Below are 26,730 nucleotides of genomic sequence, written 5' to 3' on the forward strand. Positions count from 1 at the left end.
GAGAAGGGGAGAGGTCAGGGATCCATGGCTGGAGCCAACAAACAGCATCCCAGTGCCGAGCCACAGGTGACTCCAACGCCGGCAGGTGCTAGCCAGAGTTTAGCACGAAGCTGCTTCTCCTTTGTCCTAAAACAGCAAAGCCTCAGGAGAAGAGATGAGAGACACAACCTCAGTGATGCTGTGAGGGTGCAAATCAGTAATGCAGCCGCCCTCACCCCCCCAGGAAAAAGGGGGACCCTTGCACTCCTGAGGAGCCACCCCATCCAGTGGAACAGTAACCAAGAAAACCCAATTGACAGTGGGTGGATCATCCGTGGATCAGTGCCAGGGAAGGATGGATGCTCCTGCTTGGCTATAAAAAGTCTACTGCCAAAGGAGGGGCTGGCTTCACCCTCCTGCCATCTTTGGTTACAGGTATGTCAGCAGAAGGCAAGAAATATAAAATATAAACATGCTCTGGTGTAATGGTTTTGGGTCTAGGCCTTCCTTCCTGGTGCCCAGGAATAGGATGGAATACTTCCTTCCTTCCTTCCTGGTGACCAGGAAGGAAGGAAGGAAGGAAGTATTCCATCCTATTCCTTTATGTAACCAAACATATAAATAGACGGAGAGAGAAGCCTCTTCCTCTCTTCCCTTCAGTTGAGGTTTGCAGACAGCAGATTCCTGCAGGTCGGTCTTGCTCCTGTGGGGGAGCTGAGGCCTGGCCAGGCCCACGGGGCCTGTTCCCGCCGATCCCAGGCCCGGGAGCGTGCTGGTGGTCGGTCAGCGCCATTTCTGCTGTCCCAAGGAAAGTAGTGAGATATTATTTTGCTAATTCTTTAGTTTGCTAGATCTTGAGTTTTGATTGTGCCTATCTGTTTTGGTTTTGTCCTTTTCTTGTCCCTTTTTCCCCCTTCACTTTCCCTTTCGGGATTTTATATAGTGTTTCAACTGTGTATAACCATACTATACATAAATACACACTATATTTTAATATAGTTAGGCTAGTCTGGATTTTTTCATAGTTTTTTTTCTCTTTTCCTCTTTGCCGGAGGTTTTGTGCTGGACTTCCATGATCCTTGTGGGTCCCTTCCAACTCAGGATATTCTATGATTCTAAATCTCTCCATACTCTTTTCTCACGCCTTCCTCAGCCTCACCCATTAATTTGGGGTGAACACGCCCCATGGGCTCACCCCAGGTGTGCAAACAAAAGAACAGCCCAGCCCAGCCCAGCCCCACCTTTTTACTGCCGTGGCTCAGGGCAGGCTGTGGATGCTGAACAGAGGGTTCTCCTTTGCTACAGTGGGAAGTTTTGCTCCAGCCAGGCTCCCTGGGCTGGCCCAGTGTGTCAAGAATCAATGCCATGAGGCCCAGGGGAGGACAGGCAGCAGCTGACGTGAGGATGGGCACGAATTATGGATGTGCAGGCCTCCTTGGGGAGCTGAGGGCACCTCTCTCCACAGAAATGAGGGCTGTTGCTCCACAGGCCTCACAGAAACACAATACTGGACAAACAGATGCTGTGGTCAACTAGAACACAGTGCCCTGGTGACAAAGCCAGGAGGGCTGCAGTCCTCTCTAGGTCACCTTGACTGCTGGGAAGCTCTTGGTGCAAGGAAGAGGAGAAACCAAGCAGGACATGTGGTGATAGTACAACTGCCCACGCACCCAGGACCTGGCTCAGGGAGAAAGTTTGCCAGTGGTCAGGTTGTTCTCAGCACCTGGGATTCAATGGACCACTGGAAGTCACCAATCTGCAGCCACAAGGATGCTCTGGTGCCCGTGCTGCAGTTCTGGGAGAGGCCGTCCCTCCATCCCCAGCGGTGTGTGTGGTGCTGCCCAGAGCCAACTCCTTCAAAGGAAAAGGGAAGAAGCAGCAGAGCAGGGTACAGAAAACATAAAAGATCAAATGTTCCCAGCACATCTCCATCAAACTTCAGACATGTTACAAAACTGCCTAGTTTTGTTAAGGAAGAGTAGGTGCTGGGTAGGGGTGGGAATGTCTGAAAATTTAATATTCAGAAAAAAAAACCCCTGTGTTTTTTCTGATTTCCATACTGAAAAACAACAATGCAGGGAAAAAGTATCAGCTGGTTTGTCTTAAAGGAAGTTTCCCACTATACAGACACTTTATAAATACATACACTTTATATTTCAATGTATCTATGCATAACTATATATAAATATTATATGTGTATGTAAATAGTTACATATAAATATTTTAAAATATTTTTTTACACACTCACCCTTCTCTGTCAAATTTCTCAGCTCCTTTCAAACATCCATGGCAGGACCTGGCAGTGCACTTAGCATCCCAAAGGCTCCTAGCGCTGCTGGGGTGGGGTGACTGATCATTCCAAGATGATCCTTAGGGTCCCTTCCAACACAAACCATTTTGTCCCCTGCCAAAAGTGGCAAGACCTGGGCTCCAATGGTGCAGCCAAACCAAACCCTGACACGCTTCAGATCAGGAAAAGACACAACCAAGCAAGGGGGATGTCAGGGGATGAGCTCTAAAGCCATTTATTGAAAGAATAGAAATTCACATGAAACCAAAGCTGGACACGCAGGAGGAGGGATGAGCTTTGTCAGGTTTCTTAAAGGGTCACTGTGTTTCTGATCTTTTAAACAGTCTCTTCATCCCCTTCCAAAGGATGGAATTTTGGGATGGTAAGAGGCTGTTTCTTCCTCCACTGGAGGGGCATAAAAATAAACCTGTCAGCTCATATTATATACACATATATGGGTTGCAGTTATGTTCTGTGGGGAAATACCACTTTCTCAGTATGTAAAATTAAGAATCATTACCCTTATTTTCTTTATCTTACTGAAATTTTCTTTTTTTAACCAAAAACTTTAGAGACTGGAAGTCTGAAGGTACCTCAGAGCCCATCATCCAGGAGAAAACCAGCTGAGCAGCCAACCTGGGCACATCACACACAGGACAACAAACCCCAGGGTGCTGGCTACAAGAGCTCTAATCTGGATCCTAACCATGGGACACAGGGAGAGCTGGGGTGGGGGAACGATCAGAGCAACACAAGAACACAAAACAGGGCTTCTTTTCCTTATAAAACAGGCAGTATCTGTACAATGTGGCCACAGCCACAGGGGCCTGGCTGGGATGGCAGGGAATTTAATACCAGAGGCAAAAACCTTTTCTGTCTCTTGTTTTTTGGACACACAGGTATTGCATCTGTGTTGGATCATGCATGGAAATGCAAAGGTTTGGTAAAGCTTTGCATCCAAAACCCGCCTGTCCTTCAGGGCCAGGGCTGCCTGGCACAGGCACTGCCAGGGCCTAACAGACCATGGGAGACAAGCCACAGCCAGGGAAGCAACCTGGCTTTCCAGAAGTCTGGCAAAACACACCAAAAAACCACATTCAGGAGGTTGGATGGGTACGATGAGACACAGCAAGCGATAAATGAGATCCTCCAGCTGACCAAGAGCCACTCAACTCCTGAACAATATGAGACCTGCATCGGAGCCCAGCATGCTCCCAATGCCCTGGGAAATCTGTCCTCCAGCCCTGCTGCCTGCTACTGCCCCTCCCCTCCACAAGAATGGCACATGGAGCAGGATGGTGGCAAGTTGATAAAAGGGCAAAGAAGCCCCAGCTGAGCGAAAGCAACCAACATCAAGAGCACTGGCAGCTGGGGAGGTTTGGTGTCTGCAACTTGAAGGCAGCTCCTTCCCCAGGGAATAGTCCTGCTTTGTCCATTCCAGTCTCTCCTAGAGACAGAAGTCCCCACTGGAGGCATGAGGGTGATCTGGCAGCACTTCTGCCCGGGGCTGAGGCTGGTAGGGGGGTGCCAGGCTTCCTCCCAGCACCGGGTGTTCTTCGGGGAGTCCCATGGGAGAGCTGGGCAAACCACGGCTGCTGTGGGTCTAGGAGAGAGAGAAAGCAGGGGTGAGGCCCTTTGCAGGGGTTTATTAGCACTGGTCAGGCTGATCCCAGAGGGAGCTGGCAGGAGGGGGAGCAGGGCAGCCACCCCATGCACATCCCAGCCTTCCCCCAGGGCCTCTCCTGCAAATGCTGACCCGTTGCTGGCCCTAGTTTTCACCTATGGACCTGCCTGGGCAGGTATCCCAGCCCTGTGGATCACGGGAAACCATGAGCACCTCGGCTGCACCTGAAGCAGTGCCTGGTCCTGCACCTGCACTCCTGGCAAGCCAAAAACATGAGGTGGCCACCGAGCTGTAGAGATGTATCAGGACTGGTTCTACACACTCCCAGGCAGGGCCAGAGTGAACCTCTTCAACAGAGCAAGAAGGTGCCTGGCATATGAGTTGGAGGTGGTGTGGAATGGGAGGAGCTGAGGTGCAGGTGACACTCAGATCCAGTGCTGTGGTCCTGGCCTTGGGATACTGGAGGGCTCAGCAGCAGCCAGGTGGGCTCTCCACAGGGGTTGTGCACAGGCCAGGGGATGCTTTCACAAAGGAAAGACCTGATGCTACAGAATATCATCTCACACATGCTTTGTACCACCCATCACAGTTCACCAGTGCCTGGCTGGAACCACTCCTTATACAGAAACAGCAATTAAACAAACAATATGGAAATCAGAGCGAGGAATGACCAGCTCCGAACAAACTCACAGGCTGGTCTTTTGCTCTTCAACTCTTGGTGCAAAGAAAAGCCACTAAAACCTCCCTTTCTGGCCATGCAGTAGCTAGAGCAAGGCCATTTCCAGGTACTCACCAGTCAGTGTGTGCCTCCCAGTGCCAAGGATCCTGGGCAATACCAGCACAGAAAACACTGAACCCCAGAGTGGAGACAGGCCCTTACCCTGTGCCTGCCCTCCTGGCTCAGAGCAGAGGTGTACCCTTACCCTGTGCCTGCCCTCCTGGCTCAGAGCAGAGGTGTACCCTTACCCTGTGCCTGCCCTCGTGGCTCAGAGCAGAGGTGTACGGCCCACAGGAATTCAGAGTCTCCAGATGGCTGCTGATGTTCCTGAAGTGCCCTGCAGCTGAGCTCGGGAAAGGGTGCTGTGGCATGGAGGGAACAGGGCTCAGCTGCTTTTTGGGAATAAGCTGGTAGGAAGGGGGAAAAAAACTGGAGTACAGAGTCATCTCTTCCCGTGAGTCCCCACTGCCTGTGGTTTCCATGCTGCATGATCCGTTCAGGTTGAAGTGCTGTGGCAGCAGGCCTGGACCCAAGCAGCCTTGGTGCTGGGAGGTGAAGTCTTGGGTGATGCCATAAAAACCAGGCTGAGCTGGAGACCCCAGGAGTGGGGAAACATAGTCCTGCCATGGGCTGGGGCTGCTGCTGCTGCTGGGAAGGAGGTGTGGAGGGGAAGCGGGGCTGTGGCCACACAGCCCGTTCAGCAGCGAGTGATGGTGTTTCGGCCAGCCAGGGCATCCCACACGGTCCTGGCACTGGCTGGGCAGGGAGAAGGACCCGTGAGCATCCTCCTGGATGGGCTGCACGGCTGGATAGTCACTCTCAAGCCACCGAGCCCTGGGTGGCTCCTGCCTGCAGGGGGCTCCTGGGGGTGAGCTGGGGCCCTCGTCCCATGGGATGCCCTGCGCTGGCTGGAGGAAGCGCAGCAGAGCCTCCTCCCCAACCGGTCTCCACTGGGAGCCAGAGCCATCCGATGGCCCTTCCCCCTCTGGCAGCAGCCCTGGCACAGCGTGGAGGGGCTGTTCCCACAGCTGGACAGGGGGCTGGCCCAGGGCAGGACTGGGCTGCACCACACCCTGTGGCAGGTCCTCACTCTCTGCGTGTGACGGAGTGTGGGACGGAGCAGGGCCTCCCCGTGGGCTCGGGGACGGGCCTGGCAGGGGACGTGCCTGTTGCCCTCCCTCCTGCTTGTCCATTGGAGGGCTGTGGATGTAGGAGAGAATCTGGTTGCTGGCCAGGCTGTCTTTCAGGGATGGGGAGTGCTCTGGGTCCACATTGACCATCACCATCTTCTCATCCAGCAGCAGGAGCTCCAGGTCCTCTGCATTCAACCCCAGCCCCTCCAGTGCACTGAAGAGCTCGTTGTTGGAACAGCTCTCGTCGCTCTTAATTGACAGCGAGTCCAGGGTGGCCAAGAGAGGGTCCTCCTGCTGTGAATCCAGCAGCTCCTCTTTGAGGCTGTTCCCCCTTGAAGAAACTGGAGCAGCACCCATACTCCAGGTATCCTTTCCTGCATCTGGCACGGCCACGTCCTCGAGGTGGAAACTGCTGCTGCAGGAGGGGTTAGGAGTGGGAGCTGGGTGGGAGGTGTACACAGCCTTGTCCTGTCGCATCACAGCGCCCAGCAGAGAACTGGGGTCAACACCATTCTTCTGGGAGCGCCCTCCATGGCTGCAGGAGGTCTTCTTGGACTTGCTGGTTTTCCCTTTGCTCTGGAAAGGATCAGGGAAGCCCAGGAGAGGGTATGCACTTTGGTATAGGAGCGCCTCTCCTGTGGCAAAGGTGAATGGAAGATGCATGGACCGTTTCCGAAGGTGCTCTCCTCCTTCTTCATCTCTGCAGGGCAGGAAGAGCAGACTGTGGCTTACACGTGCACAAATACACCACACAAAGTGCTTCTGCAATGGATAATTCTGGTCCCTGCAAGCCAAAGCCCCTTTGCTACAACCAGCATGCATTTACATACAAATACACACACATTTTTATACACATACACATAAAACCCCACATCTGCAGCATAACCAAGCATCACCCCGTCCTTGAAGGGTGGCCTTGCAGAGGGGCACATGGCTGAACAGCATGACAGCACGGTAGCCTATGGGTGCTCCTTTAAAAGGCACAAGAAGCAACGACAGATCCAACATCCTGCCCTGCTCGGGGCATCCCAGAGCCCACAGCAATGGAAAGAGCCGGCCTGTCCCCCTCCCAGCCCAGGCTGCCCCCGCTGGCACGTACACGAGGGGTCTCTGGGTGACCACGATGTACTCGGGTTTGCCGTTCTTGTAGACGAGCCGAGCGTTGGCCTGCACCCACTTCCAGCGGTTCTCCTTCGTCAGCAGCCGGAACACCGTCAGCCCGCTCTCCCCCGTCTTCATCACTGCCAGGAGGAAACACGTGTGCTGAGGGCTGCCACCACCTCACCAGAGGCACAGCTGCCTCTGGTGACACTGCCCTTTCCAGCCAGGATAAGCGGCTGGGGTCAGAGCAGGAGCGTGGCCGGCACACACAGGGGACACCTGTGGCCAGCCAAATACCCCTCCCTGCACTCACAGGATCCCAGAATATGCTGAGTTGGAAGGGACCCACAAGGGTCATCAAGTCCAACCCTTTGTCCTGCACAGGCCCATCCCCAAGAGTCACACCCTGTGCCCCAGAGGATCAGCCAAACCCTCACGGAGCTCTGGCAGCCTTGGGGCTGTGCCCACTGCCCTGGGGAGCCTGGGCAGTGCCCAACCAGCCTCTGGGGGAAGAACCTTTGCCTGAGATCCAACCTGACCTTGCCCTGACACAACTTCAGGCCATTCCCTGGGTCCTGTCCCTGGTCCCCCCAGAGCAGAGCTCAGTCCCTGCCCCTCCTCTGCCCCTGCCCAGGAAGGTGGAACTGCACTGAGGTCTCCCCTCAGTCTCCTCTTCTCCAGCTGAAGACACCAAGTGCCCTCAGGGTCCTCCCACGGCTTCCCCTCCAGGCCCTTCATCATCTTTGTTGCCTGCTTTGGACACTCTCTAAGAGCTTGATATCTCCACCCCAAGCTCCCTGCAGTGACAAGAGCCCCACAGCAAAGCATAAAGTAAAGCATCCTACAGGGAAAGAGCCCCTGGGCTTGACACGGCAGCCAAGGGAGCTGCCCGTGGTCCCAGCCCACTCCTCAGCACTAAGGGTGGGCACAAGTGGCCAGGGCAGGGCCTCTTACTCCGGACGTGGTTCTCGGCGCAGTACAGCGTGTCGGCGGCGTGCACGAACTGGTAGCCGGTCCCGCACATCCGCAGCTCCGCCTCCGTGTAGCCCAGGACGATCTTCCCCCTGCGGGGGACGGGGAACACACCCAGCTCACGGCTGTGCCGGGAGATTGCCGCCCGGGCAGGGGCTGGGATGCAACGCTAGAAGCCCCTAGCACCACCCCTCAAACCAGCTCTGCTGCTTACTTGGCATCACACGCCAAGGGGGTGAAGTCCAGCTTGTGCTTGGTCCTGAAGATCATGTTCTTGGTGCGGATCTGCAGGATGGACGGGGGCTGCAGCGGGGTGGAGATGGCGAAGAGAGCGAGCTGGGGGGGCAGTGCAGACCCATCTTCGGACCTTTTGTTCTGCCCATGAAGGAATTTCAGCCTGCCTTGCAGGTTTAAAGCCTGGGAAGAGAAGAAAAGCTCAGTATCGTGCAGAAAAGCGGATGAAGAGAGAAGAGAGGGAGCAGAGCTGCACTGAAAGCAAGATGTCTGTCTGCAGAGTTGGTGTAAATAGAATCACTGAATCGTAGAATGGTTTAGTTTTGGAAGCACCTAAAGAATCATCTCATTCCAAGCCCCTGCCATGGGCTGGGACACCTTCCACTAGCCCTATCCAACCTGGCCTTGAACACTTTCAGCAGGGATGTGGCAGCCACAGCCTCTCTGGGCAGCCTGTGCCAGGGCTTCACCACCCTCATGACCTGTCCTTCCAAATCCAGCGCTCTGCAGCAGAGAGGAGGAGGGATGAACACCACCTACTTGGTTTAAAGACGTCTTTAACAGAAAAACCAAGTTAAACACATGGTGGAAAAGCACTTTTGTTCAAGATTCAGCATGTCTGAGAGGAGAGGAACGAGACACACATGGAGAGGCTGCAGGTACAGACCAAGCCTGTGGAAAACAGGAGAAGTCTCTTTGCTGAGACAGGCAGATACTGCACATGGTAGAAAGGTCTTCCAAGAGTAACTTGCTTCAGCAGTGACATGAACCCCTGGCGTGAGCCTGTCCCACCCTCCTGCTGTGGAGGGTCTGCACTCACCAGGAAGCCAGAGGAATTGTCCAGGAGGCAGCGAAAACGGCACACAAAGCTCCTTTCCAGGAAGGAGGAGTTTTCTGGGGGCAGCTGATCCGGCTTGTAGATCACAGCAGAAGAGCCAAGGCTTTTCCCCCCTGTGGAAGAGATGGACTGAGAGAAGATCAAGCAAGGATTCACCCCGGTGATGGCTGGAGATCCCTAGAAAGGGCTGGAGGTCCCCAGCGTTGGGCACTGCATCAGTTTGCAGTGATCACAGCAACAGAAACTCGGGAAAAGCCACAATGTTTGGATGAAGCCATGGCTTGAGCCACACGGACATAGGCAAGTGGTGGCAGCAAGCTCTGCTCCCACTGTGTACCTGGGGAGCCACACATCTCAAGCCAACTAGGATGCCAACCTACATTTACCTCCTGGGGAAGGCTCACCCTCGGGAGTGTGCGGTGGGTTGAGGGCCCAGTGGAGGTTGCGCCTGAATTCCGGCTGGTCCTCGGTGTGGATGAGCTCGAAGACGCTCTGGTGCATGACATCTGTCTGGAGGGAAAACGCAACCTGTGAGCTCTGCAGCCTGTCCCTGGGTGCCAGTTTTCATGTCCCACCTGGAAACAGCCCGTCAGGGCCCCAGCTGGCCAAATGAGGCCGGACAGCGTCCACCAACACTGATGCCTGTGGGAACAGACAGCACACCTGGCTCTAAGGACCCCTTGCCCACGTTGGGCCTGACCTCCCTCACGGTCCTAAAGAGCCAATACAGCTTCCCTGTTACACTCTCATGTTTTGAAAGACATGATGTCTTTCAAAATCCTGAAGCCGACTTATGGGATGAGATGAAAACATGGTTTGGGAACAAAACAGCAGCAAAGCCACCTTATCCCTACACTATTCCCAAAAGAATAAGGCTCTGGGACCTGCTCCCTTTGCTCAGGTGGACAGTCCTCATCTACCCTAGATGCTGGGGATAGCCAGCTGTGTGGGAGCAACATCAAACCACAGCAGCTGAGGGACTGCAGGTAAGTCCCACTTCCCTGTAAACCTGATCTAGTGCCTTCCAGGTTATCTGGGTGCCCAAGATAACCAGAAAGCATTGGAGCCTTATGGGATTTACCAGCGGCCACCAAGGGAGTGGGTGCCCAAGGCAAACTGGGCAGGGAACCCCAGACATCTTACCATGGCCATGAAACCTCATGGCCCATCAACGTGGCTGGTGGACCAAAGAAGTCCATCTAAGGGCCAAAGAAGTCCTTTGTCACCTATCAGTGACCACGTCTGGCAATACGGTGTCCAAATTCACAAGACCAAGGAAAAGCCCCAAACAGCCCCCTGAGACCCTGTGACCCCTGCAGAGCCTCCTCCCAGGAGGGAACTCGGGGCTCTTCTCCACCACCAAGGAAAAATTGACTCTGCAAACCTGGAGTCCCACTGACCTGATGAAATCCCAGATAGTCCTGAATCGTATGCGAGGAGTAAAATATCAGCCCTTCTGATGTCACCACCAGCACGAAGCCATTCAGTGCCTGTGGGAGAGAGGAGACATCCCTGTCACACTCGCATCACTCTTGCCCAGCAGGACACTGGTCACCCCAGTCCTGGCTGGCCCCAGCTGGCAGGGAGCTGAGCCACCACAGACAGCACCTTCTGCTGGGTTTCCCTGAGGTCATGCAGTTCTTCCATACAGCTGCCCGAGCGTATCCTAATCCAAACTGATGGAAAACTTTGCTTCCATCCTGGGAGCATTCACTCAGACTCAGCTTTGGAGGACATTTACACTCATCCTATGTGAAGAGCAAATAAAAATCTCTGACCTGCTTGCAGAACAGGAGTGGACACCATCAGGAATTGGTCCATTCTGGTGGAAATGAGCCCTTCCAGCAACCCGGAATCAAACCAGCATTTCATGTTGGCTGCATTAATGCTGTGTCTACCCAGGTGGCTCTGCTCTCATAGGTCCCACCTTTCTCATGGCCCAGGAGGGTCTTGGCAGCCATGTGTGGCTGCATGAGGCTGGAAAAGCCAGGGGATGTTCAGGGGAGAGCAAACCCACCACAGTGGTGCCAGCACTGGCTGGGCATTCCCTGCAGCTGCTTGTGGATGGGGATACTAGTTTGGGAGAAACCTACCCAGTCCTGGCCTCATCTGCATCTTTCCTGTCTTCCCCAGGTGCCAGAGGAGGACCATGGAGTGCAAAGAGCAAGGCCAAGGAAGGTGTTTTCTCCCCTGCCCTCTCCCTCCCTGAGGTGGCCAACCCAGTGTTGAGAGAGCCTCAACCAGTGGAAATGGAAAAGGTAAAAGGGGTTGGTCTTTGAAACTGCAGCAAAACCATCTGATTTCTGAAATGCCAATTTCTTTGTAAGCAGGAGGGAGGACAGGCCGAGTCTTTGCACCTGGAGAAGACTACAAGGGGCAGAGGAGCTTCCCTACCAGTTTGGGAGTGCAGCTGCTGTCCCAGGGGACACGGCTTTTCATCCCTGCTCTCTGGCACCAGGCAGGAGCTGACAGGCAGAAGACTACTGCTGACACAGGCACTGGCAGGATCCAGGGAAGCATCCTTAAGTGCTGCAGGCACAGCACCAACCTTTGCAAGTCTCTGTGGCACAGAGCCCAGTGCTTTGAAGACCTCATCATCCCCCTGCCAGGGCAGAGAGCGGGCCCACAGGAGTCCTATCTGAGCCCAAGTGATAGAAACCACTGTGACTTAGTTTCCCCAACTCTGAAACGATCCTGACAGACATCCAGTTTAAACCTTCAATCCCACAGTGCTGCCTAAGAGCAAAGGTCATGAAAACCCATAAAAATCACTGGTTTATCTCCCCAGAAGCCAAAGAGCTTTCATTGCCCTGACAGCACCCTGTGGCCACCCTTCCCTAAGGGCAACAGGTCCCCGTGGGACACACTGCCAGCAGGAAGCAGGAGCCCTCTGCAAGGCAGGGTTTTGCATGTGGACCCCAGAAGCACCAGAGCCAAAACCATCCTGTACCACTAACCTGGCAGGGAAGCCACAGTAGCCAGCCCTGGCTGCTTCCTCCACTCCATAATGCACAGACATCAGGATTAATTAGGGTCTGGCGTGTAGGCTCAGCCAAGTCCAGCTATTGTTGCTGCCAACTCCTGTTTCATTGTCAAGGTCGGTGTTTCTCCCCCCTCTCCTTCCCTTTATTCCGGGCACAAATGCTCTTTCTATTTACTGGGGTTGATCTCAGTGTGTGGGAATCTGCTGCAGAGGTTAATTAGTGCTGCCAAATGCACTTTAACCCTTTGAGCAATTTCAGAGGAGGAGAAGGGAAGAATCAGAGTGGATCAAGAGACAAAGGAACTTTGGACATCAGAGGTGATGGACTGGATGGAAGTAGGTTTATAAACATGTAGGAGCATCTCCTTGGGGCATGAAGGTAGCTTCGGAGCCCCTGCCACATCCAGAATCCCACTGACAGACCCCTGGGAGAGCCAAACCTACACCCAGAGCTTTTAATGCCCAGTTTGGTACCTCTAAAAGGACGGCATTCAGCTCTGTGAGGAGTTAATGAGCAGGAATCAACCCCCAGCAAGCCCTGCTGAGCAGTTTTGTTACATCCTGAGGGAAAACCCTCAGTTTTTTGGTTGTTAACTAGCCTGGCTTTAGCACTTCTCTCCCTAGACACGGAGATCCCGGCTCCTCAGCTCTCCAGCAGGACAGTAATTACAATTCCTGCTGAGTGAGCGTTTGGAGGGGAGCTGGGGCTGCCCAGCACGCTCGTCCCACGCTGGAGGCCAGCCAGGCAGGGGTCAGAGCTGCAGCCTGTGCCCGGGTGCCAGGCAGGGAGGGGAGACCTGTGTCCTTGCAGGACCTTGCGCTGCCAGAGCCTGACCTCCTCCTATTCACTGTGCACAGTTTGGAGACAGAAGGTCATCTCCTGCATCTCTGAATAAACCATGGAAGCAGCAGGCTCAGCCAACCATGCTGCAGCATCCCCAGCCTTGTCTCCAGCATCACCAAGGGAGCTCTGGCAGAGCTCCTGGGATACACCCCGGGACTGTGGGCTGAGCACACAATCAGCACCTGTCTATGTACTGAGTGGCATCGCTGCCGCAAAATCAGGAAAGACTCCCATGACATTTTCTTCCCTGTTTTCACCAGTGTTTGCACGACATGCTCGAGTCAGGACCAGTGTGCCCATGCTGAAAACAGCACTCAAACACCTTGGCTCCCACATAACACCTACGGCACATTTACACATGAGAGTGAAGAAACAGAGATGAATCTCTGCGCTCAGAAATCCAGCACTGCTTCTACCAAGATGTTTCCTGCACATGGACAATTTACAGATGCCAATTTTCTCCAGGAACGATGGGAAAAGCAGGGGAGCAGCAACACAGTTTCTTCCCCAGGGACCCGAGGAGGTCTTACACCTCTGCTCAGTCACAAGCACAGAGAGCTACACCACACGGAACCACGGCTTCACCAAAACACCTGCCACCAGCAACAGAACAGCCTGCTTTTAGGGCAGAACTCAAACAAGCTGGAAAAGGGCCAAGAGGAAAATCCCTTGAAGGTATTTGCAAGAGAGAGGTGGCCAGTGAGGAGCACTAACCTGTAGGAGCAGCTCCCCCTCTGGCACGGCTGCCGAGCCTGGAGCAGGTCTGTTGCCACAGTCTCCGTCCCTCTCCGCCTCTTCGGCAGCGCCATTCTTCAGAGCCACTGCACGAAGGAAAGGGAAGGGACATCAGTGCTGCAGGAGCACACACAGCCCACCGCCATGAACATCCCGAAAGTGGACCTGGCTGCAAAGCTGGACAATGCTGTGCCAGGGGAAGCCACCATGGAAGTCACAGCCCTTTGCTTCACCCCTCAAAGAGCCGATTTTAACAGGACATTTTCCCCAGTACCCTGAACTGTTTTGGTTTGTTGGTTTGGGTTTTTTTCCCATTCTTTTTTCCCTCCGGGAACTTTAATGACCTACAAGTAATAAGCCAGTTAAAGCCAGAGATCCTTAAAGAAGGTAGGCATCAGAATCATAAAATCACGGAGTTGTTGAAGTTGGAAAAGACTGCCAAAATCATCCAGTCCAACCGTTCCCCCAGCATTGCCAAGCCCACCACTAACCCATGTCCCCAAGTGCCAATCCACAAGACTTTTGAACATTTCTAGGGACAGTGAATTCACCACTGCCCTGGGCAGCCTGTGCCAATGCCTGACCACCCTTTCAGTTAAGAAATTTTCCCTAATATCCAATCTAAACCTCCCCTGGCACAACTTGAGGCCGTTTCCTCTCGTCCTGTCCCTTGTTCCCTGGGAGCAGAGCCTGACCCCCCTGGCTCCCCTCTCCTGTCAGGGAGTTGCAGAGCCAGAAGTTCCCCCCTGAGCCTCCTTTTCTCCAGGCTGAGCCCCCCCAGCTCCCTCAGCCACTGGGCTCATGTCCAGCCACCGTCACCAGCACCCCAGTTCCTTTTCCAGTTTTCCAGTCACTCTGCCCCAAGCCCGGAGCGCTGCAGGACCAACAGCAGCAAAAGTCTGCCCTCCACTCTTCCAGGATGAGGAATGTGCCATTTTGAAGGATGTAGCTCAGTCAATGATGTCTTGTTACAGTTCAGCAACACAGTGAGTTTATTCAACCAAATTAAGGCAAGTCACAGCTCACAGTGGGAGAAAAACAACACAGAAAACACACGGATACAAACACAGACATCTGAGATCTAATAGTGGTCGATGCACAATCCATACAGATGAGGAAACCTGTCACTCAGTTTAACTAAAAGATGTGTCTGCAAATTTTGCTCTGTGCTCCCCAAGAGAACAAATCCTGAGGATGTTTTAGGGTGGATAATATTTAAGATGACAACAAGCCTGTGCATGACAGGCCTGTCCAGGAGACAGAGGAAGTTGCAGAAAAGCTGGGAAGCTTCTTGCCAGCACCATGAGGACAGAGGACAGCATTTGCCTGCTGCTAAACCAGCTGCTCCCCCCGGGATGTGGAAGGAAAGGTGTGAGGCACCAGCTGCAGCACCACTGCAGCCTGCCAGTGCTCAGAGAGGGCAAGAGCTCTTTTGGATTTGCCTTTCCCAGCTCCTGTGCTACATGTGCCACAGAGCTGACAGGCTCAGATGCGATGGGAACAAGTGGACCCTGGAAGCAATTTAATGGCCCAAAAAGCTGTAACGGGGAGCAAAGCCGTGAGCAGAGACTGACCAGCGACTCAGAAGGCAACAGCCACCAGCACATAAATAAAACCAGGCTCTGTAACGCTCAGCTCACCCTGTGCTTTGCCAAAGCAGCTGCTGCAAATCAGCTCCTCCATCCGCGTGGAGCAGATCCCGAAGGACTCAGGTGCTGCAAAAGGCAGATGTTCCAGCTGCATCTCAGCCTTCCAGGACCACCAGGTCTAAAGCTGAACCCAGGGGCACCCGTGAGAGAAAGGGTGGTTCAGTCTCCACTGTGGAGTCCCCCCCACGCAACACCATTTCTCTGCTGGGAAGGCAAGCACGTGGCAAAGACACATGGCCCCCTTTTCCACTGCCAGGGCTCCCCTTCCATCCCAAAGCCCTCCACAGCCTCAGCAGGCACTGGCTCGCAGGTGGGTGGGAATAAGGAGGGATGCTGTGGTCTGCAGAGCCTCACCATTACACACTTCAGGCTTCGGGGACAAAATGTTCTTCAAACAGGCACAGGACCATCCCAAAGATCGACTCAGCTCCATAACCAAAGGCAAAGCATGTCCCAGCTCTAATATCATGAGAAAAACACCTGATACAGCAGCAAACCCCCTGCTTCTGGAAATTCCCCTCAAGCTCAGACTGCCCAGATGATGTCAGGAGCTGTGTGGACACAGATGGGCCGACACCAGGGTTGAGGTGTTTGTCCCCCCACGGGGTCAGTCCTGAGCGTGGCCTTGCTCTGTCTCACCCCAAATGCCATCCCACCATGAGGGACCATCCGGGGCACCTGCCCAGGCTGGAGCCCAAGACAAATCCCAGGCAGGGACAGGCCATGGGGCAGAGCAGCACGAGAGCAGAGGGCCACAACAGCCCTGTGGTGTGGATGGAGCAGGTTTGTGCCAGCGCCCTTCCGGCTTTTCCGATCGCTGGGAGCAAAATGTAGGAGTTATGAATTATTAAACGTCTCCAGCCCTCCTCTGCGAGCTCCCAGCCTGCTGTGCCAGAGGTGTGAGATAAAAATAAACCTGGCTGACAGGAGAGCAGCTAAAGGGTGCTGCCCTCTGCTCAGGGTTCTGGTTTAATGGTTTGATATTACCCCTGCAAAAGGAAATCTTAACTCCAACGGCTAAAAATAAGACTTTGCTATCAGCACCTGGGCTCTGGGGTAAAAGCAGAGGAGGGCCTGCTGTTCTCAGTGCAGATTCCTGCCATCAAACCCAACCTGCTCCTGCAAACAGGATCGAACCACTGGGGCGTGAGGGCTGCTCTCGTATAAACCACAGTTCCCGTGGGGGTTTCCCTGCCGACTTCACCCAACAGCGCCTTTTCCACCGAGTCACCCAAGGAACCCCAAAGACGACCTGCTCCTGGGTGTGGCCACCCCCGGCTGGCCTCCTGCCCGGTGTGCCCCGGCTTTGTCTGCCCATAAATAGCCCCTCGCAGCCCCTCGGGTCAGCAATTCAGCAGAACTGTCACAGCACATCAGGCTGACGGGGCGGAGACGAGCCGGGGAACCGCCGCCGCATCCTCCCCCCGCCCGGAGAGCAGGGACCGGGAAAGGTGCCCTCCCGGCACAGCACTCCACGCAGGGCAGCGAGACGAGGGGCAACCTCTGCCCTCGCTGCGCAATTTTCAGCGGAAAAAAAATAAAAAGGGGGGGGAGAAAAAAAAAAAAAAAAAAGGAGAGAAGTGGCCTTTTCTGGGCTCCCTCCCTCTGGCCACCGGCATCGCCTTTGCTGCTGGAAGGAGAAAGGTGAGGAGAGATAACTCGGTCACCTGAAGGCAGCAAGGCTTGCACAGTTTTCTTGCTATTTCTTCCAAGAAAAAGAAAATACAGCTTCTGCCAGGCCCTGCAGGCTATTTTGCCACAAAAAGCCTTTTAGCTGAGAGGAAGAAAACCTCTCCCTGCCCGGTCCCATCTCCGAGGAACAAACTCCCTGCCCGATGTGCCTCCCCACGAGAGGAGGATGCTCCCTGCCCCCGGTCATCCTCACACACAGCTGCCCTGGGTGCTCACCAGGACTCTGCTGCCTGGCCCGCGGCTGTCACCCCCAGGAACTGGAGGGCGGGGGGGGCCAAGGAGGTGGCTTTCCTCCCTCCATCTCCAGGTGCTTCCCTCGGCACTCAGCCTGGGAAGCTGTTTCACGTGGTGCTGAAGGGACACCTCACCGCCTACTAGGTTTGCCAGTGAACTCCTGAACCTGCCAGGGCTTTGCAGACCTGAGAAATCTCTGCACCACCAAGCGGGAATTAACATTTTTGAGAGGATATCTCCCAGCCCCCCTTCCCTCCACAGGGCAAAAGCTCCCGGTGGGGGCAGTTTCACGTCGCCTGCTGACTGCAGAGGAGGAAAACAACACAACTCGATCCCAAACCTGCCCCAGGTGTCAATGCAGGAGTAGCAGGAGCAGGAAACCAAACTAATTCATGGCTCTTCAAGGGCTGCAGGCAAAGGCCGGGCCATCTGCATGGCCAGTGTTAGTGGGAGCAGGCCTTGGGGAGGGGAGAGAGAAGGATTTTGGTAATGGTGCTCCCTGCAAGCCCCAGTGTGTATCAGTCACTCTCAGGGGGAAGGAGAGATTGATTTATTACATTAATTGCCTTTTTGTGGCAATTCCCTGAAAAGCTGGTCTCCACTCATGGGAGTAAAGACCTTACCACGAGGGACCTCCAGATTCCCACCCACCCCTCCAGCTTTGAGATGCTCACGGGGCAGAGGAACCTGCAGCTCTGCTGCTCAGTACAGCCCCTCAAAATTGTTTTCCTGCACTTTATTGCAAAGAAGAAAGAAAATATTGAAAATTTAGGAAAAAAAAAAACAACCAACCACTCAACGCTTTGGGTTTCTTTTGAATAAACTGAGGTTGTTTCATGTTTAAGAATCACTTAAAGGAAAATGTGGTGTTGCCCCAGCCAGAGCAACATTTTCCTTTAAAATGGACAGGGCTTGGAGCAACCTGGTCTAGCGGAAGGTGTCCCTGCCCATGGCAGTGGGGTGGAACAAAATAAGCTTTTAAGGTCCCTTCCAACCCAAACTATTCTATGATTCTGTGACGCAAAGGGATCAAAATTTGGTCCAAATGCCTTCTTGGTTGCCACGCTCGACTCGGTCTCCTCCCTGCCTCAGTTGGTTTCTCATCAGAGCTGTACAAAGCCCGTTTTCTAGCAACTGGAAACTACTTCTTGACTTTCCATTTGCTTATTCCTAATGGATACTACGGTTTTACTTAACTTAATACCTGCCACAGCTCCCTGTTGACACAAATTTCATTAAACAGATGAATTATTTATCCCTGCCTGAATGGTGTGGATACACCACCTTCTGCGAACACGCACAGTGAATAATGGATGGCCTCTTATCAGATCTAATTGCACTTTTAGAAGCAAGGAGGCCTCAACCACGTGTGGCTTTTTGTTGTGTCACCAAAGGCACTTGGGTCTCAAAGGGAGAGGCACGTGCAGAAGTTTAAACAAGGACAAAGATGACAAGGACCTGCCAGGCTTTCCCTTCCTCCTGCAGCATCAGCAGCGGTTTGAACTCTCCCGCTCCCACTGCTCATCCCTCAGGAGCTTTAGGTGTCCACCACAGAACGGTTTGGGTTGGAAAGGACCTTAAACACCATCTGTTTCCAGCCCCCCACACCATGGACAGGGACACCTTCCACTAGACCGAGAAGGATCAGCCCAGCCCAACACTCTAACCAGGAGTTTCTTCCCAGCTCTGCTCCCATGCTTTCCTTTGAGGGAGCCACTGAGATGGCAGTGAGACACCCTGGCAGCCACTGAGATGGCAGTGAGACACCCTGGCAGCCACTGAGATGGCAGTGAACCCCAGGGACCCCCAACAGCTCCCTACCAGCGACTCTTATGAGAGCCAGGGAAAAAAACTTGGCAAAGGAAAGCACACAGCAGGAAAACTGCTTACCTAAGGGAAGTCACAAGACTTTTCCAGCTTAAATTGCTCCTCCAAGGCCAGCTCATTACCTAGGCAATTAAGAGAGCAGGGTGATCACAGGACCAGGCTTTATTTTCTTAAACCATCCCTTAGGCTTCACTGCTACAGCTCTTCAGTGCTTGGCTGAACAGCTCAGAAGGAAGGAGAGCATACAAAGTGAACAAGGTTAGTTAGTCCCACATATCTCATCTCAAGGCCTCATCCCTAAGCAGAGGTTCCAGGGGCACAGTTATACAGTCTGTAATAATGATATAATTAAAAGCACTTTTCCAGTCTGACCCAACTGCAGCTCAGGCACTTTTTGGGCTGTCACAGCTCCAGCAATAATGGTCTGGATTCATATCACTTTTTCGAGGGTGCAGCTCAGCCCTGAGGCTGCACATCAATGCTACAGCAGCCACCTAACATTTTAAGAGGACTCAGGGAAAATCCCCAAGCCCTCAATATCCACAGGAGTGTCATCTTTTAAAAATACATGGGAGAAGCAAACTGCCTGAGTTTTGGATACACAACCTTAACCTTCCATATAACATATACTCATGCCGAGCTCAAAACCACACACAGCCCAGGATGACAGCTACATCTGATCCACGATCACAGGCTGTGCAGCTGGTAGTCCACCCAGAGCCAAAAATTTCGAAGGTCTCAGCACATGCCAGGGTGTTTTCCTCCTCTCCTCCCAGCCAGCAATGCATCTGAGCTGCCCAGAGGCTGCTGGCAAGCCGAGCAATCCAAGCAGGATGCTGCACATAGGCAGAGGCGCACCTGCATCTCTGAGGATTTCCAGGTAGAATTAGCCCAGTGCTGGCTGGCAGCAAGGCTCACAGTGGGGTTCAAACATGCACCTCCTGGCACCACAGGCTGACCTTTTCCTACCACTCTTCCTACAGTTTATACACCCCAGAGCTGACTGAGAGCATCCAGAGAAATCCCATGAAAGGAAGGCTGCAGGTCAATTGCTGAATGTCGGTGCCACACGACTTGTGACAGGTACAGGACCCCCGGGGAGACCCAGCTGGACACCCAGGGGCAAGTGAGTGCTCTCACACACCAGAAGGGCCAGGCTTGCTGTAGGATGGGAGGCGCAGCTTGGACACCCTTCCCAGCATGCTGCAGGAACAAACTGCGAGAGACACTTCTCCAAACTGAGCCCTTGCCCGTTTTGACATCTGCCAATTGACCTCCCACCAGGAGTTTAAGTGGCCCAAGCAACACAGATGGTACTCGACAGCCACATGACAAGGTGCCTCTGAGGCATCTTCCTTTTTGGCTAACAAATCCCCACGCAGGGAGAGACAGCAAACCTTCCCCTGCAGCATCTCTCCTTCTTCTCTCCCCCTTTCCAGAAGGTGAGGGAGGCAGAAGAGACAGGGATCGCTCCTCCATCAGCCACCAGTGCTTGCTGGGCCCTGGCAACAAGGGGAGGAACGGGGAGGGATTAGAGGGGAGCAGCCGCCAGGCACCGCCGGGATAAGATGCTGGCTCACGGCTGGAGTGACGTGCAGACCCCGGAGCGGGGGCATGGCCACCAACAGCGGGACTCAGGGTAGGAGAGAGAGAGGGGAGGATGACAGGAGTGGGGCTGTTTGGTGGCTTGGCTTTGCTGCGCCGCCCCAAGGACAGAGGGACAGAGGAGGGGGCCCCCGGGCTCGAGGCAGACGCAGATCCCTCAGCTCTGGGCAGCTGCAGCCCTGCAGCACAGCCCCAACCTCCACCAAACCCCACATGCTGAAAGAGCCTCCTGTAGAGCAGGGAGGAAGGGTAAGGGGGCAAGTGACAATTAAAAATGTTTGTTCACCAAGGGGGGAAGGAAATAAGACACCTGAGGGGACTGTTGTAGAGGAAGAGACCTGGACAGGAAAGGAGAAGATACAAAGCCCTGAAGTCAACCAGCACTGATGGAAGCCAACCTCAGCTCCCCCGGTCCAGGCTAGTGGTGCTGGGTTATGGACAGTGCTGCCTTAGCAGCAGGATGGGATGTGGGATGAGCTGGAGCACTGGCCAGGAGTGGTTCACCTCTCTGTCAGGACACGTTTCCCCGTGTCTCCATCTCTCCCATGGCCCTGATCCCACACCTAAGTTCACCTCAGCCACGAAGCAGCGTTCCCGTGGGCAGAAAGCATTTGTATATACTTGGGATTGCAAACTCAGGCAATGGGGCCTGGGAAAGGCACCTGGGAATTTCATGGAGAGCAGCAGTGCTGCTCCATCACGAGAGAAGCCTATCCCATCCTGACGCGGATCAGGAGGCTCCAGGAGGAGACCACAGCCAAGTTCCCTCCTTTCCCAGAGATGCTGAGCACACATGGCAAACACCCGGCACTGAACTGCTCCCTGCTCTGTTACACTGGAAAGATTATGCACAAAAGTTGAACAGAATTAGTAGACAAACACACATATGGATGCTCTTGTCCTTTGCACTTCCAAAGACCTGCAGAAAGCCACCACTTGGCATCAGGGTGGCAGTAGGAACACAGCAGACACACCAGCCCAGTACTCAGCCTGAGGAAAGGACTGTTTTGATAAATAATCCTGCTTAACAAAGACAGTGTTTAATGATCTCTAAACCACTCCAAAGATTAAACAACAGAACATTGAGCAGCCTTAAATCCTCTGATTCCTGCCACAGAACTTCAGGTATTTAGTTGTGTCCCCAGACAGGCAGAGAGGCAACAGGGGCAGCATCACTTAAGGCCATATGAAGTATAAAAGTCCTCATGCCCGGAGGCAAAATGTGTCTTTTTAACAAACCAAAGACCTCCCGGCAAAATCTCGCCGAAACAATGTTCAAAACTCCACTGTTCAGATAAAAGCACATGGAGGTGCTTCCTGCAAACAGTATCTCAGCCACCTCCGATGGCTGAACAGCAGGTTCACTTCTGGAAAAGCAAAATAAGAAGGACATGGAGCTGTTGGAGTGACTCTAGAGTGAGCCACCAAAATGCTCTGATGGCTGGAGCCCCTCTGCTCTGGAGCCAGGCTGGAAGAGCTGGGGGCGTTCAGCCTGGAAAAGAGAAGATTCCAGGGAGACCTGAGAGCCCCTTCCAATGCCTAAAGGGGCTCCAGGAGAGCTGGAGAGGGACTGGGGACAAGGACCTGGAGTGACAGGACAAGGGGGAATGAATTCCCACTGCCAGAGGGCAGGGTTAGATGGGATATTGGGAAGAAATCCTTCCCTGGGAGGGTGGGGAGGCCCTGGCACAGGTTGCCCAGAGAAGCTGTGGCTGCCCCTGGATCCCTGGAAGTGTCCAAGGCCAGGTTGGACGGGGCTTGGAGCAGCCTGGGCTAGTGGAAGGTGTCCCTGCCCATGGCAGGGGGTTGGAATGAGGTGAGCTTTAAAACTAAAATATTCTAGGATTAAAAATGCCGGTATGTGTCTAAGGAGAGCTGTGGAGCTCTGCCTTTTGAGGAATTTATCACATGGCCAGAAGGTGACCAAGAGCCTGAAAAAAAAAAACCAAGAGGAGCTCCCAAAGATTTTACCAGTGACCAAGATCTACAGCCCACCTGCTTTTAATCACTTAAGCCTATACAAACTTCCCCAAGATGCTGAAATAAAATTAAAACCAATCAATTAATAATTAATAAATCAATAATTATTTATTTATTCCAGCTGGAGAAACGGTGGCTGGCATAACCCTGCTGGGTGAATTGCTGTCAGAGGTCATGGGCAACACCTGAGACCTGCTTCAGATGTTTCTCCTCACAATCCATGGCAGCACACCCCAGTTTTCATCCCTGCTTTCCCGTGGTCTGCTTTCAGGGAGTGCTCAAGACACACTGGAGCAGGGCTCCTCCTCCTCACTCCCTGCTCCGTTCCAGGGTTTACACAGCCTGTTTCTGAGCTGCCTCCTGCCATGCTGGCTGCTCCCAATAAACACAGTGCTCCCAAACCACTGGTGTTTTCTGATCTGATCTCACTCAGGACTTGTGCAGCTACAACTGTCTCCTTGGGATCCCGTTTTACACTTCCAGGGGTGCTGAGCAGGACCTGGAGCACACGAGCCCTCCTGGCCTCCAGGTGCCCCTCCTAACTCTGCTCCCTGACAGACTAAGGGAAAAAATAACCTAAACATGTAGATAACCAAGAAGGAAAAATGAGAGGAAGGAATAAAAAGAGTATTTTGAACAGGAGCCTTCCTAAGGTGAACTTTATCTCAGCTCCAGCACAGCCACACCACTCCAGCATTCACTCCAAAAGGAATAAAGCCACCTAAAATCATTCAGTTTTGTCGATGAGCTTGCCCAGGGCTCCTTTGCAGGACTTTTTTTAAAATTATTATTTTGTTTTAAAGCACCAGGAGAGACTCAACTAGGTCTGCAATCACTATTTGCCTCTAAAAGGATGAGGCTTTCCTCCTTCCCTCCCTTCCCTGAATTACAGTGACCTGCCCCAAAGCAGAAAGGAGTGGGCACCATCCATCCCACAGTCTCAGGCAGTTGGGAAGTTGGAGCCATGAGATCAAGCCAGATGGAATGGGGGGGGGGGGAAGAAAAAATGAGAGAGAATCTCAGAGCAGTAAATTTCAACCAAAGTCACCCACAGTGTCAGAGATGTGGGAATGTCAAACCCCAGGACGCACGGCCCTAGCAGGATGTTTGTGGAGCAGCAGGACCATGTTCCCAGGGATGCTCACCCTTCCCTGGCTGAGCTGGGGCAGCATCCCAGCACAATCTGCCTGGAAAGGATGATAAACCCCAAAACAGCTCCTGGTGTGGCACTTCCAAAGTCATGAAGTCCCAGCCCACGGGGCGGGAGCCTTCAAAACAGCGGGACCGACTGTCCTCTGCCTCAGAGCATCCTCACGGACAGTATTCCAGATCCTTTCCAGAGCAAAAACAGCTCGGAAAACACAGCCAGTACAGCCCAACAGACTGACCTAATGCTCCAAGGCAAACAACTCTCCCTGGCCATTCCTTTTCCAGCTCACCCGCTGGTCAATCCTTCAAGCACGGTTTAAAGGAGAACAGAAAAAGGGGGGAAAAGGAGGTATTGAATATATTCAGTGATTTGGAGTTAAACTGGGAAATTGTGGTGTTTCTGTGGCCACATGCAGCATTCTCAAGGCACTGCTACTTCATCAGGAAAACCCAGGGATGCCTCAATGCCATCCTGTGGGCTCCTATTAATTACAATTACAGTGCAGTGGAATGGCTCCCAAAAAATCAAAGGTTCCCAAATAAACTGTAACCACATCACAGGGAATTATTACTCACTGTCAGCACACCAAGTCTATCCTAACAGAGGGGGAAAAATCACTTGCACGGGGAAACTTCCCAACAGGCTCAGCCACTGTCCAGGGCCATGGGAACTCTCCAGCCTGAACTGGAATTTTCTACTTCAGCAGAACCCATGAACAAAATCAGCTTCATCTCTCCAGATCACTCTGATCCCAAATGAGCGCCTGGCACGATGCAACCAGGGCTGGGCAGCTGGAGAGGGCACAGTGAGGAAATGAGGGGTCAGAAAGGGGGGGAAAAGCAACTCCAGGAGAAAGAAATCAAAATTCGGGGGGGGGGGGGGAAAGATGAAATTCTAGTGGAGGAAAGCACAAAATATTTGAAGGGGGCAACAAAATTCTAAGGGGTGAAGATATGAAAGACACAAAATTCCTGAGAGGGGAGGGAAGACACAAAATTGGAAGGGGGATAAAAGACCACCAAAATTTGAGGGGGGGGGGGGAAATAAATTCGGGCAGTTAACCCCAAAATTCAAGGGGAAAATAAAAAAAAATTTGAAGGGGAGGGGAAAAAAAAAATCAACCCCCAAATTCAAGCGGGGGAATTCACAAAAATTCGAGGCAGGTGGGGGAAATCCACAAATTTCGAGGAGGGGAAAAAAAAACCCAAACCAACAAAAATTCGAGGAGGGTAGAGACACAAAAATTTGAGAGGGAAAAACCCATCAGGGGTGTGGAGGAAAAGGAAAACAAAATTTGAGGGAGGAAAAAAACCCAACCTCAAAATTCAAGGAAAGAACACACAAAATTCTAGGAGGTAAAGAAAACAAAAATCTCAGGAGGGGTGGGACGGGGGAATCCCACGGAATTATGGGGGAAAGAAAACCACATAAAATTCTAGGGGGAAAAACACCCAAAATATTCGGGGGAGGAAAACAAACTTCGGGGCGGGCAGAGAGGGAATTCCAAGAGGGGCGCAACAATTTTGCGGGGCGGGGGAGCAATTCCAGGGGGGAGATGCAGCAGCGGGGGGACACAGACCGCACAGTTCCAGAGGGGATGCGGCAGCGGGGGGACACACCGCAGGGATGCAGGAGCGGGGGGACACACCGCAGGGATGCAGGAGCGGGGGGACACACCGCAGGGATGCAGGAGCGGGGGGACACACCGCAGGGATGCAGGAGCGGGGGGACACACCGCAGGGATGCAGGAGCGGGGGGACACACCGCAGGGATGCAGGAGCGGGGGGACACACCGCAGGGATGCAGCACCGCACCGTTTCAGAGGGAATCCCGAGGGGGAATCGCGATTCCCGGGGGGAAGCCGTCGGTCCCTTACCGCCGAAGAAGCTCCTGGCGCGCAGGAAGCCGGCGCTGAGGCGAAGCACCGAGAGCTTGTCCAGCCCGGCCACCACGTCGGGCGGGAAGGGCAGGAGCCCCGCCAGCCGCTCCAGCTCCCGGTTCAGCCGCTCCCGGTGCCGCTTGGACGGGTTGGAGCTGCCGCCTTCGGCCGCGCCCGGCCGCGTCCTGCCGGGGGGCACAGCCGCGTTACCGGGAGCGGGGACACCCCGGGCCCTCGCCCCCCTCAGCCCCGACCCCTCGCCCCCACTCACGCCCGCGGCAGCGGCTTCCTCCGCCTGCGCCCCGCGTACATGGCCCGGCCGGCAGCGCCCGGCGCCGCTCCCTCGGGGAGAGCCGGCGGGAATGGGAATGGGAGTGGGAGTGGGAGTGGGAATGGGAACGGGAACGGCCCGCCCCCGGGGAGGGGAGGGGCCGGGGGGATCGGGGCGGGATGGGGAGCGGGGACCTTGGCTGTGGAGAAGCGGGATTTGGGGTCTGAAGGGGGAGTGGGAACTGCGGGGGTGAGGGGGGGATATGGGGTGGTGATGGGTGAGGGGTATTTGCGGTCTGAAAGGGGGATTTGGGGTCTGAAGGGGGAGTGGGAACTGCGGGGGTGAGGAGGGATATGGGGCGATGATGGGTGAGGGCGAAGTGGGGAGATGAGGAGGATGTAGGGGGATTGATGGGGATGGAGGGGGTTGAAGGGGGATTTGGGTTTGGAAGGAGGATTGGAAGGTGGGGGAGTAAGGGGCTGATGGGTGAAGGGGGATGTAGAGCGAGGTAGATGGTGGTGGATGTGGTTGAAGCAGTATTTGGGGCCTGAAGGGGGAGTGGGAGGTGGGGGGAATAGGGGGTGATGAGGGATGTGGGGGGATGATGGGTGGGGGTGATGTACGGGGATCGATGGTGGGAGGAGGGGCTTGAAGGGGGATTTGGGGTGTCAAGGGGGATTGGGAGGTGAGGGGGTGTGGGGGGGGATGAGGAGGGAATGAGGGGATCATAGGGGGCGGGAGTGATTGGGAGGTGGGTTGATGGTGTGTGGAGGGGGGGGAATGGAGGGATTTGGGGTCTGAAGAGGGGTTAGGAGGTGAGGTAGGATGGGGGGATGTGAGGAGAGTGAGGATGGATGGGATCAGCAAAGAGGTGGGGGGCTGAACGGGGGTTGAGAGGTGAGGAGGGGTGTAGGGATGATGAGAGGTGGATGGAGGCTGAGGGGGAGTGGCAGGGTTGGGGCGGCGAGCCCCCCACCCAGACGGGTGAGGGG

General features: G+C 54.0%; 1 protein-coding gene across 1 annotated transcript; it reads right to left on the bottom strand.

Moving 5' to 3' along the window:
* Positions 1-3,608: 3,608 nt before the first annotated feature.
* Positions 3,609-25,779, bottom strand: LOC116789752 (aryl hydrocarbon receptor-like). Its single transcript, XM_032693919.1, has 11 exons — positions 25,739-25,779; positions 25,465-25,652; positions 13,431-13,537; positions 10,290-10,379; positions 9,276-9,399; positions 8,872-9,002; positions 8,032-8,234; positions 7,800-7,909; positions 6,844-6,985; positions 4,860-6,444; positions 3,609-3,872 (listed from the first exon to the last, which is right to left on the bottom strand). The coding sequence occupies exons 1-11, from the start codon at positions 25,777-25,779 to the stop codon at positions 3,717-3,719; spliced, it is 2,877 nt and encodes a 958-aa protein (XP_032549810.1). The 3' UTR covers positions 3,609-3,716.
* Positions 25,780-26,730: the final 951 nt, after the last annotated feature.

The sequence above is a fragment of the Chiroxiphia lanceolata genome, chromosome 7 (genome assembly GCF_009829145.1).
Source record: "Chiroxiphia lanceolata isolate bChiLan1 chromosome 7, bChiLan1.pri, whole genome shotgun sequence".
NCBI classification, from domain to species: Eukaryota; Metazoa; Chordata; class Aves; order Passeriformes; family Pipridae; genus Chiroxiphia; species Chiroxiphia lanceolata.